Source organism: Schistocerca serialis, chromosome 1 (assembly GCF_023864345.2).
Source record: "Schistocerca serialis cubense isolate TAMUIC-IGC-003099 chromosome 1, iqSchSeri2.2, whole genome shotgun sequence".
Classification (NCBI taxonomy): domain Eukaryota; kingdom Metazoa; phylum Arthropoda; class Insecta; order Orthoptera; family Acrididae; genus Schistocerca; species Schistocerca serialis.
Window position 1 is genome coordinate 760,699,416 of NC_064638.1, and position 13,397 is coordinate 760,712,812.

Genomic DNA, 13,397 nt, shown 5'->3' on the forward strand with positions numbered 1-13,397 from the left:
AACTTTGTCCGCTGATCCTCAACACTATCTGTACTTGAGACAAAACTTTTGTGTTGAGCCATCAGGTACTCTGAAATCTGCTTTTTGTCACTTTGTCTAAACAAAAATCTTCCTACCTTTTTTAATATTTCTATTTACGGCTGAAATCATCGATGCAGTAACCGCTTTATGATCGCTGATTCCCTGTTCTGCGTTAAATGTTTCAAATAGTTCGGGTCAGTTTGTCACCAGAAAGTCTAATATGTTATCGCCACGAGTTGGTTCTCTGTTTAACTGCTCAAGGTAGTTTTCAGATAAAGCACTTAAAAAAATTTCAGTGGATTCTTTGTCCCTGCCACCAATTATGAACGTTTGAGTCTCCCAGTCTATGTCCGGCAAATTAAAATCTCCACCCAGAACTATAACATGGTGGAGAAATCTACTCGAAATATTTTCCAAATTATCCTTCAGGTGCTCAGCCACAACAGCAGCTGAGCCAGGGGGCCTATAAAGACATCCAATTACCATGTCTGAGCCCGCTTTAACTGTGACCTTCACCCAAATTATTTCACATTTAGGATCTCTGTCAATTTCCTTCGATACTATTGCACTTCATATCGCAATAAACATGCCTCCCCCTTCACTGTCCAGCCTGTCTCTGCAGTATACATTCCAATCTGAGTTTAGAATTTCGTTACTGTTCACTTCTGGTTTCAGCCAACTTTCTCTCCCTAGTACTGTGTGGGTATTGTGACCGTTTATTAATGAGAGCAGTTCTGGGACCTTTCTATAGACGCTCCTGCAGTTTACTATTAGCAGATTAATATTGTTATTCCCCGTTGAATTTTACCAGCGTCTTGTCGGGCCTAGGGAGGGAATTCTCTAACCTAAAAAACCCACATGTGCACTCCTCACACGTACTCTGCTACCCTTGTAGCCGCTTCCTGCGTGTAGTGCCCGCCTGACCTATTCAGGGGGACCCTACATTTCTCCACCCGATAGCGGAGGTTGAGAAATTTGCACCCCAGATCTCCGCAGAATCGTCTGAGCCTCTGGTTTAGGCCTTCCACTCAGCTCCAAACCAGAGGACCGCGATTGGTTCTGGGAACGATACTACAAATAGTTAGCTCAGATTCCACCCCGGGAGCGAGGCTTTCCGCCTTCACCAAGTCCGCCAACCGCCTGTATGAACTGAGGATGACCTCTGAACCCAGACGGAAGGAGTCATTGGTGCCGACATGAGCAACAATTTGCAGTCGGGCGGCACCCAGCTCTCTCTATCGCCACCGGCAGGGCCTCCTCCACATCTCGGATGAGACCCCCTGGCAAGCAGACAGAGTGAACACTGGCCTTCTTCCCCGACCTTTCCGCTATTTCCCTAAGGGGCTCCATCACCCGCCTACTGTTGGAGCTCCCAATCACTAATAAAACCCTCCCCCCGTGTGTCTGCTCGGACCTTGCTGAAGGAGCGGCCACATGTCCACTCACAGGCAGAGCGGACGATGCTACACGGCCAAACTCTGTGCGCCGCGAACGCCGCTGAACCCACCACTCCCCTTGGGGAGAGGGTGGCCCAACCGCGCCCAGTACACGCGAAGATGTCTCGACAGCAGGGACAGTGGGTGAAGCATGTAACACCTGGGGTGTACCATGCGCCGCACCAGACTCCCCACTGCCGCTACACTCCGAGGCAGCAGCCTGAAGACGGCTGATCGCGGCCGTCAACACGTTCAGCTGTTCACGAAAAGTGGCCAGCTCCTCCTGCGTCCGTACACAGCAGTCGCACATTGTATCCATTCTAAGAAATCAATTTACTGTAGAGAGTTAATCAACTTTTAAGTAGACTGCTAATTCACTAAAGGCGGCTGATAGTTGGCTAAACTGTGGTTACTGGACACTTCTTGTGGGAAACAATGAAAATAGCACTACCTGTCTCTGGACCATATTCAAAACAAACACTAGCTCTACTGGCACTATGGCTGACTGAAGGGACTCTCTCTGACTGTATGCAAAACAAACCCGAAATCTATGGAACACAATTAGTAGCACTCGACAATTAAAGCTTCCTAAAAGCAAAAACACATGGAAGAAGAAGTGGCAAGTAAGAAAAATACAGTTAATACTTAAATTAACGTAGCTCCCTGCACAGCAGACGTGACACAGATGGCAGTTACGATGACACTGACACTACTTTTCGCTGTACATATATCTGATTTATCAGTAACAGAAATATTTTTACTAAAAACTGACTTTATATCGTCGACCTTGTGCTGCTGACCAGACACTTCCTTCACAACTGACCATATGGATTTAATTTTATTGTGTGAATTAGCTATTCTCTCTGTATACCACATACTCTTTGTCTTCCTAATAATATTTTTAAGCACCTTATAGTATTATTTGTTATGGGCTACTGCAGCTTGGTTGTGACTACTTCTAACATTTTGATATAATTCGTGCTTCGTTCTACATGATATCCTTATCCCACTAGTCAGCCATCCAGGCTGCCTATTACTGCTGGTACCCCGTTTAGAAGGTTCTAATGTAAAGCAGTTCCCAAAGAGCATGAGAAATGTGTTAAGGAAAGCATTATATTTATCATCTATGTTATCGGCTCTATAAAAATGCTGCAACTCTTGTTCCTTGACAAAGTTTAAAAAACTCTCTATTGCTATTGGATTAACTTTCCTACATAGTTTGTAATTATATATGACATTTGTTTGAGTACAAAAGCCTTTTAGTGTTAAAATTTGTGCATCATGGTCATGGTCGAGGAATGCTCATTTAGTAATGAAGAATGAATAAAGATATTGTCTATGGCTGTGCTACTGTTCCCCTGCACCCTGGTTGGAAAAAACACAGTCTGCATGAGATGAATTTAGGAGCTGTACCAACATTCTTTTTCTGGCACCATCATATACAAAATTAATGCTGAAGTCATCACATATAACTAATTCCTGGTACTTCGTATAAAGTGAATCAAGAACTCTCTCTAGCTTGAGCAGAAATGCTCTGAAGTTGGAGTTAGGGGACCTGTAAACAACAACAATTAGAAGTTTACTTTCACTAAATTCATCTGCTCCTGCACAACATTCAAATATCTGTTCAGTGCAGTGCCATGAAACATCTATGGACTCAAATGGAATACTGTTTTCTACGAACATGGCCACTCCCTCATCCTGTGAGGAAGTTCTTGAAAAACAGCCAGTTAATCTGTATCCTGCTAAAGGAAGCCTCTGAATTGTCAAATTATTTAAGTGGTCCTCCGATATAGCAATAAATTTCAGAGTCAGTGTCGATAAGCGGTTCACTAACTTTATCTTCAATGCCTTTTATATTTTGATGAAATATGGTAATTCCTTCTCTACTTGGAAACATGACGTCCTCTGAAGGTGAGCCCTTAGTTAGAGGGACTTCCTTTAAGCAGGCATACATATCAGCTGACTTCAATCTAAAAAAGTTGCAGCTCTTACACCAACTACTACAGGAATTTTTCCATGGGTGATTCCATCACCACCCACTACACTGTCACCTATAGACTTCGCCACCCTCCCCTTCCCATACCATATTGAGGTGCAGGCCATGCCTAGTGAAACCCGACCTACTGATAGGCCCAACTGGTACCACTGAAATGTGACCCTTATGCCTTCTGCCATCAGCTCCTTCTCCAGCCCCATGTTAACGCGCCTAACAGCTGCATTAAGATGAGGCTGATCATGACGCGGAAACAGTTGCATGAAATGCACATCAATGCCACCAGTTTGAGTAGCTATCTTTACCAGGTCACCACCTACATCATATTCCCCGTCCCAATCAAGACTGTTCTCTGCTCCACCTACTATCACTACCTGGTCCTCCTCCATAAAATTTCTACATAACTCCCGTATGCTGTCAGTCACCTGAGCCAACTGTGCAGTAGGGTTCATAATGAATGCTGGTGACCTGGTACTCACCCCCCCCCCCCACCCCCCCAACACTTTCTGCAGCTGCTGGCCCACACCTCTACTGTGCGAACTACCTAGCAGCTGAACCTTCTTCTTTCTGTTATTCTGTTAGTCTTTGCAACTGACCTAGGCCTCCTAACTGCTGAGGACTGCTGCATGTTACATACACCTACAGCTACTAGAGGCTCCTCTCCACTCAACTCTTGACAGTTGGTCAAATCTATTGCATACATACAAAGTATAACTATCTGAATACCTCCTCCTCCTAGCTGCCGTCTTGCCAACTGCCAGTTCCCATTCCCTAGCATGCTTCACCCTCCTCACTTATCTAGTTCTTCGTTAGCGTGTTGTAACTGCACCTGAAGGGCACAAATTTTATGCTCCTGCTCCTTTATCAACTTATTTCTATTACGGATTCTGCATTCCCAGCAGAGGATCTCACTAGAATGCCCACTGGCTTCCCCATTTCATTCGCCTCAGTGACAATACTTTGAAAAAAATCCCACGCCGTAACCCACTACTCACAAACCTACCACAGAGCCCACACTTCTCACTCATGGTGAAATTTTACAGTTACTGTAAAAAACTATACAACTACATTACCTAAGTTCAGTTACACCAGTATAACTATTTATAGAACTAACAATAGTGGTCTCGAAATTCAATCTCTACTAAGAAAGCAACTATTTGCATAAATACTACTAAACCACAACTAATACCAATACCAACAAAACTTCACAAAATTATTAGCTAAAACCGAAAATTATTACTATCCAGTGCACAATGTGTGACAAGGTGTTCCAGTTAGCCATTACAGTCTCCTAGAATTGTATTTGTGGAGTTTATTGTTCTTCTTAAATCCCAGAATGCTGTGCTATGAATTACAAGGGCCCAAAACCTGATAAATTCTTCCCAACTTGATCAGAAATAATGGGGATTAAATTTGCACAGCAATTGTGGTTAAATGTAATTTTGGCAACAGGCTAAGTTTATATTTTATCTGAATGAGTCTGCACTGTGATTTTCTATTTAAAGTACTTTGTAACTATAGACGAGAGCGTTATTTAGTCTAACACACACTACTCTGGAAGGCAGAAGTTCTTCAGATACCTTCTAGTAGAGTTGAATGGATTTTAAAGTTAAAACTATTCATTTTGGATATTACTAAACTTTGTTGTATTTATTTAGAAAACAATTGTGTTTGATTTGTCGACATACGTTATTTAATTGTGTTATTAATAAGAATTTTTAGGTGTTGCATGCAGAATATACATTTACAGCCGGTTTTATGCATGGAAATGTAGAAAAGTGGTACTTATTTTGCTCGCTTGTGCAGGTTACACGACAAAGGAAATAAGCTACGTCAATGGAGGAATCCGCATAGAACTTCATGGAGATGATTGTATTCCAGGAGAGAGCAGTACAGTACTTGTGCTTCTAATGTGCAACCATCATGGCTACTTGAGTAGCACCAAACCAAAATTTGTGTCTACAGTAAGTCATTTAGTTTTTAATTTCTAAAATCTTCTCAGTAATGCATGAGCACTGATATTTGACTGTAGTTGTGAATTAATTTGTGTGGTTGCAACATACACAAGTGTAATAAAACTGCAGAAAATTTCAGTGGAAATCAAAGTATTAAGAGATACAATGGAGAATCTAGGGTGGAATGTAACAATTTATGAGAAGGAGAGTTCTGCTCACCATATAGCAGAGATGCTGAATCGCAGATAGGCACAACAAAAAGATTTCCTCACTTGAAGCTTTCGGCCAATGGCCTTTGTCAACAATACACACACATACACACACAAACACTCACGCAAATGCAACTCACACACATGACTGCAGTCTCAGGCAACTGGAACTGAACTGAATTGTGGTTTCAGTTGCCTGAGACTGCAGTCATGTGTGTGAGTTGCATTTGCATGAGTTTGTGTGTGCGTATGTGTGTCTGCTGTTGACAAAGGCCATTGCCGAAAACTGTAAGTGTGAAAATCTTTTTGTTGTGCCTATCTGTGACTCAGCATCTCCGCTATATGGTGAGTAGCATCTTTCCTTCTCATAATGAAGTATCAAGAGATTTGGAAATATATGTCATAGAATATGAATGTTCATTAACTGTTGTTCTTGAAGAATCCCATTTTGTTTAAAATTAATGTGTGAGCCTGGAACAGACCTTTCTTAACAATTAGTACAAAGTTATTGCCTCATATCTGACGGCTGTTTTTAATCTTAGGTACTTTTATTGTGTTGTGTTCATTTTACATGGAAGTTGTACTGGTCATGGTAAAGTCTGGCACAGTTTGTTTATCTATTCCTCACTATCTTTCTAGGATAATGTTTACTTAGAATCTGCTCATATATTAAAACCTATGTAACAAAAGAAATCTGATTCTGAATCTTTTCATGCCATTTTTTTAGGATTCCAGTAAATTTTCATTGTTTTACTTTTCAGTTAAATTCTTTTAACTTTGACTGGTAAGAACTGATACTCCAACAATAAGTTTTACTTTAGCCCACTACTGCAGAATAATACTGCAGCAGTAAAACGTGAAGAAATAAAGAATAGAATAACACCAAAATAAAACTTCAGCTTCAAAGAAAATGCGCCCTACACAACAATAAAACACTCTGCACACTCACACATCTGCCAACAACAAAATGTGTAGAGAGTATGCAGTACTTTATAACAATTTTATACCAGGTGGTACACAATCCATCCACCAACAGGCGGCAACTGGGTCTTCAGCGTCTGGGAGACCTGGGCAATCATGAACACAGAGAAAATCTGAGTTCTCCAGCAAACGTGCATCCAAAACTATCACTTACATAGGCAAATTTAATATCAACGCTCCAATTCAACTGGGAAAATTACACAACCAAGTACAGGAGTTAGAGTGACAAAAAATTCAGATTTTAGACCTTCAAGATACACAAGCCACAGATGAAGCCACAGTAGATTATGGAAATTACCACATCTTTAAATGTAAAACAGAAAAAAGCATCGCTAAAGGTGCTCCACTTCTGATAATGGCTTTTGTCATACATAACAATATAAAACTCCATAAGATATGTGTGCGCCATAAGCAACCACCTTACGACAATACGCACGCAGTGCACTATCAATAAATATGCCTTCATTAATGTTCATGCCCACACTAACATTGCTAACAGAAAGGATCCACATACTGTGGAGAAATTCTGGACCAAGCTTGAGAAAATAATTGCTAAAATTCCAAAGCAGGGCACCAAAATCTTATTAAGTAATTTCAGTGCTTAGATAGGCAAAGAAAAACAATACTGGAAAACTGTAGGAATATATCCCACCCATAAATTTACCAATAAAAACGGAAAAAGGCTTATCGAACTATGCCAACTAAACAACCTTAAAATCATGTCAACATTCTTGAGGAAGAATTCCCGAAAACAAAAGACCTGAAATCCCCAATAAAAGAGCTCAGTGAATATCAGATTGATCTTGTTGCCATCTTGTATCATCTACAGAAGGAAGTTCGTGACATACAAGTCCGCAGAGATGCAAACATAGATTCAGACCACTACCTAACACGGATTAAAATGAAATTTACCCCAAAGAGAGTCCACTGCAAGAAAGTGCACCAGCAGAAATTTGGCACTAGAAGAATCAAAGAAACTAAGCTTGGAGAAGAACTGGAAAAAGTCCAGGCAGATAATTGGAAAAAATTTCACAGTAAAATAATACAGAAGGCTAAAGATTTAATCCCCTTGAAGAAAAAATTACAAAACATCCATGATGATGGGATACAGAGTGTGATAAAGCTTTGGGAAAACTTAACAACAACAGAAAGAAAACATTGGAAAATCTTCACTACTTTTATGAAACTAGCAAACAAGTGGAAAAATCATTAGGCAGGTCAAAAGAAAATACCTGAAAACCCAACTGAAGTTAATCGAAGAAAACTTCCGCAACTACAATACATAAGATTTTTACAGAACTTCTTCAGAAAAAATTTGCGGGTACAGCACACAGAATTTATGTTTAGAGAAATCTGATGGAAAACTTGCACTCACTAACCAGGAAAACTGTAAGGAACTGGCACATTATTTCTCAACACACCCTAATTGTCCGGAACCACCTTTTAGGTTCCCTAAAGAAAGACCTACTTATACACACGCTTAATCATCTCCACCTTCACAAGAAGACATTCACAAACACATTAAATTGAAAAAAAACAATAGAACATCTGGTGAAGATGGAATTATTGCTGAGTTACTGAAAATTCTAGGACCAAATTCTCTCACAGTGTTAACCCAAATCATTGCAGATATTTTGGAGACAGAAAAATTAACACAGGAATGGTAATGTCGGTGGGATGTTGAACGGTTTGAGCGTGGGACAGCTGTGGGAGAGGTGGCTTCCATCATATACAGATCTCTGGGGGACACTCACCTGGCCCCACCCTGATTATTTCTCTCACCTAATTTTGGTGTTGTCTATCTGTCTGGCATCCATGAAGTTTTTAAGCATGAAGTTTCTTTCTTTTTAAATTATTTCTCAGCTCTGGCATCAGCTTTGATTGCAAGACCTTAATTTGCTACTCTTACATATTTTAATAATTTGATCAAATTTCTGGTTGACTTCATTAACTCCAGATCAACTATCTGTTGAGCAAGATTCTGGTGACCTTGCTGTTAAGTCCTTTAGCCTGAAACCAGCCAGACTACACAGTTGTTGTTGTTGTGGTCTTCAGTCCTGAGACTGGTTTGATGCAGCTCTCCATGCTACTCTATCCTGTGCAAGATTCTTCATCTCCCAGTACCTACTGCAACCTACATCCTTCTGAATCTGCGTAGTGTATTCATCTCTTGGTCTCCCTCTACGATTTTTACCCTCCACGGTGCCCTCCAATGCTAAATTTGTGATCCCTTGATGCCTCAAAACATGTCCTACCAACCGATCCCTTCTTCTAGTCAAGTTGTGTCAAGACTACACAGTATAGGAGAAAAATTCCTTTTTTGCATTTCATCCATTTTAATTCAGCCAAGTCTCCCTTTCTTGGACATAATAAAATGCAAGGATTTCAAATGTCTTATACTCCTTTACATTGCTGAACTTTTTTTTTTTCTGTCAACATATCCTTTGAAAATGCTTTGGTGGGCTATTTTATTATGCTTTTAGATTTGATTCTTTTAGTCCTCCTGCATTGTTATCTACAAATAACCGTACATGTCTTCACTACAAGTTACCATGCAGTGAGATGCAGGGTACACAGTGTACCAATGTTATCTTTCTCTTGTTACCCCATTCCCAATTTCTCTTCACTTTGTGGGTGGTGCATGTTAAGAACAGCTGTTAGTTTGCCTCTGTATGAGCTTAGTTTTCTGTGAATTTTTACTTACAATAATTGGGCTCTAAAGAAATGTGGATGTTAATACAGTAGAATCTTGCTAATTTGATCTCGGATGATCCAGCTCCCCGTTAGTTCAACCATCCCATTTGTGACGTTTGTCTGCACTTGTTGATGACTCATTGTCTGCATTTTGTATAAGTAGACTAGTTTGCTGTTGGTACACAGAGTAGTTCAATGAGTTTTAGTATGAAATAATTGGTTTCTAATTCAATCAGTAAATGTTGTGCACACAATTCAGATGTAAACTAGTGACAGTGTTCTTATTACATATTAAAGTGTGTAAAGCTTAATCATGGCATTAACTAAATGTAAACACATGACACTGTCTTTAGCAGAAAAACTGAAAGTATGTTTAGGGACAGACACAGTATGAGTCTCTTTGAAACATTGCAAGAGACATAGGGGTTGTCATACCAACTGTTAAAGACTGGAGAAAAAAATTTAGGAAAATTCTGAAAGTCATTCAGTGATGACTGATGTTGAGAAAGGACTGAAAATATGCAAGACTTTGAAGGGGCCTAAAAATGAAATATAGACAATGCTTTGTGGATGTGGTTTGAGCAGGAGAGAAGAAAAGGAACTCTGTTGTGTGGACCAATCATAAAAGGGAAGGCACAATGAAAATGAAAGGCTTACTGCAAATGAATGCTGGCTGCAGTAGTGAAAAAAATGGCATTGGATCCAAAATGTAATTATTTCCGATGGGATTCTCTCTGCTGATGAAACAGCTGCCAGTGATGAATTCTTCCGAAATTTGAAAACTCACCTAAAGAGCTTAATCAGATCCCTGCTAAAGTGTACAACATTCATGAGTCCGGCTTAAACTACAAAATGTTCCCTACAAGAAATCTTGTTGCACGAAATGAGTCGTTTGTGTGTCATTCCAGTACTGTAATAAGATATGTACATCTGTTAAACTTTCACTCACATTAACAATATCTTACTGCTCAATACAGATGTATTGTACAGTGCAGGCAGTACTATACATTACACTATTGTGTAAGATTTTCCGCTGTGTCGATGTTTTCTTTTCGTTGTGTTTCTGTTTTAACACAGAACAATATATCAGACAATATTTCCATATTAAAATTAAAGTTGTACTGTACTGTATTGTGATGTTAATGAAAGTGTTCCTGTGATAATATGAGCTTTTTTGCATTCCAACCATGATCGTAGTCATGCAGGGGACAGATTAGTGAGGTTTTACTGTATGAATGCTCTGATTTTGAGCCAACCATAGTGGCAAAAATCACGTAATCCCAAAGCCAGGACAAATAAATTGGTTTCAAGGCGGTCGAGCTAGTCACTTCTGTAGAACAGTGTACTCATTATGCTGCTGGTGTTTTCCTTTCAAGGCAGCTTGGTGTAATAAATCTTTGCTCCTTTAAAATTGAAACTGGTCTAGCAGTGAAACATTGGAGTTGAACTATCTCATTTAGCCCATTAGCTACCACACGTTATCTGGCCGTTCTGAAACTACGAGGGCATGCTGATAAGTAAAGCATCAGAATTTTTAATATAAAAACTCTTAAAGCTTTTTAAACGAATCACACATTATTAACATTAACGTTTTCATTCTTCATGCCTACATATTTTTTTCTCAACATAACCACTCTGTGGTGAACTCATTTCTCCCAATGAGAGGCCAGTTTGTTGATACTGTCACTGTAGAACATTTTACTTTGTTGACAGAACCACAACCTCACTTCTGCTTACACCACTTCAGCACTGTCAAAATGAAATCCTCAAAGGTGTTCTTTAAGTTTTGGAGACAGAGGAAAATTGGATTTGCCAAAGTCGGGATTGTATGAAGGATAATTGATGACAGTGGACTCAAGATGTCGGATTGTTGCAGCTTTCGTGTATGATCTGGATTTATCATGCTGAAGGAGCGTGTGCTCCATATGTGGACAAACTCTTCAAATCTGAAGTTCAATTACAGCCTGCTGTTTCTCATGCAGCAACATAGTTACGTTACACACCACCATGTTACACACTACAATTCAGAGCCCTCTTGTGGCAGATGGCTGAAAATATGTAGGTGTGAAGAAAAAAGATGTAGAATGTCAGTAATGTTTGGTTTATTTAAAAAGCTATGAGAGATTTCACAAAAAAAATTTGCAGGCATTACTTTTCAGCACGCCATCTGCATTGTGTACAAACCAGTCATATTGACATATACTGAAGTGAAAATCCTTCAAGACCATTTTTTGGAGGAATGTTTTTGTGTTTCACAAAAAATTGGTGATAGAAAGCATGAACTTGTGGGCACTGTGATCCACAATTGAATAAAGGTGATGTAAGTCACTTTATTAATATAACAGTCACTGAAAGTGAAGGAACAGAACCTCCAGAGAAAACTAGATAACTACAATCAAGTCATTAACCATAACCAAAGATGCTGCTAGTTAGTTCATTACATAGATACAAAGATAGTCCACACTTTTGATTGCATATTCGAGTGATTGGGTCGCAACAAACTGACAGATAGATGTCTTCGGTCTAGCAGAAGATGGGAGAAGTTTGCAGAAATTTCTGAGAGATCATAAATGGTACCATGTGCTGCAATAATATATAATATTTTTGGTATATTTCTTTAGTCTAGAAGAAGATTAGACAATGTTGCAAGAAAAGAGACTAATAATAAATTCCTGAGAGAGAATAAATGGTACTATGTGCTGCATTAATATGTAGTAATTCTTGATGTCACCTCTGTCCATTGTCACAATTTTTGAATGATGACATTGTTTTCTGCAACATATGGCACTATTCTGCTGCAATCCCATTAGTGCTTCTCTTTGACAACTCTTTAACAGTGCATCCTCATTTTATAATTAATTCTCTCCCATAGGTATATAAATATGGTGTGTGATCAATAGGGTCTATAATATTGCAACAACTCTATAAAGTTTGCTTGTTTCATTGCAGACATGTTTTACGACTGTTGCAGCAACGTCTCTTGAAGTTGTTATCTTCATTTGAAGTAATAGAGATGCAGAACATGTGTGTCTGTCTAACCCATTGGTAATAGATTTACCACGGTTGTTTATATTGTATTACAGCTCACTGTACATTACATTTTGTAAGTGATTGTTATTGATTTCGTCAATAGTTCTTTATTTGGTGCAATATTCCATCTACGCATTGCACAAGGTTTATTAGACAATGTATTTACTGAATTTTGGGATTTAAATCTTAGCTTCTGAAAATGAATGTAAGATCTGTGCAGGGTTTGGTGACTGATGTGTAGTGATTAATTTACGTTTAAAGTGCTGGGTGAGTTCATTCATTTGTTCTGAAGAGGAAGCCGACATTGTTTGCCTGCTTTTGGCTGGTTGCCAATGCGCTATGATGACAGTATCTAGGTGCTCGCTCTGCAGCCATCCTCAAATGATTGTACAGAAACTATTTGGTAAGGATTCCATTTTTGCGTTACTTATATCTTTATATGTCAGCTTCATGATGACTTGCTCATCATTTTGTTAATTGTCATAGTTATTGTGATATTTGTATCTAAGTAAGACACTGCACTGAATTCGGAAAAAAATGCAATGGAAACTAGGGGCCGCCTTGATTTTTGTGATTGGCACATATTATGTAATATGGTACTGAGTGTGAAATTTAGCTAACATATTGAATTTTCTTTTGAGTTCGGTGGACATCTCTATTTGTCACTAATCTCGAGAAAAATGGTCTCGTGTAGTGCACTTATTTATGATTGCATGTACTAGTGATAAAGCTGGAATGAAACACCTGCAACATTCCTCAAACTTGATAAACACTTTGAGACATCGAAACGAGATAGCATACAAAGAGGAGATATTTTGCCATATGGTTATTATGTGAAACTTCCATTATCTGCTATGTTAGTCCATTTACTACAGACTTTTTCAGTGAGCGATTGTAATTTTTAAGGGCCATCGATAACTGGTGAAACAAGAAATGCTGTGGGTTTTGGAACGACAAAAGAGAAGACACTACACATTTATTTTTGTACAGAGGATGTGCTTTTTCAAAAGCTGTTGACCTTATTTTTTCCTCAGTTCTTCACTTAAACTTATTCTCTTGCCTGTACAAAATGTTA

The 13,397-nt window shown here is 39.1% G+C and overlaps 1 protein-coding gene across 8 annotated transcripts in view; it reads left to right on the plus strand.

The window, feature by feature from the left end:
• Positions 1-13,397, plus strand: part of LOC126482314 (cation-independent mannose-6-phosphate receptor) — a 768,212-nt gene that overhangs the window by 117,865 nt on the left and 636,950 nt on the right. For all 8 annotated transcript variants that reach the window (XM_050106419.1, XM_050106409.1, XM_050106382.1 and 5 more), the window contains exon 10: positions 5,260-5,417. In XM_050106419.1, coding sequence (XP_049962376.1) covers positions 5,260-5,417 — 158 coding nt within the window. The remainder of the gene's footprint in view (positions 1-5,259; positions 5,418-13,397) is intronic.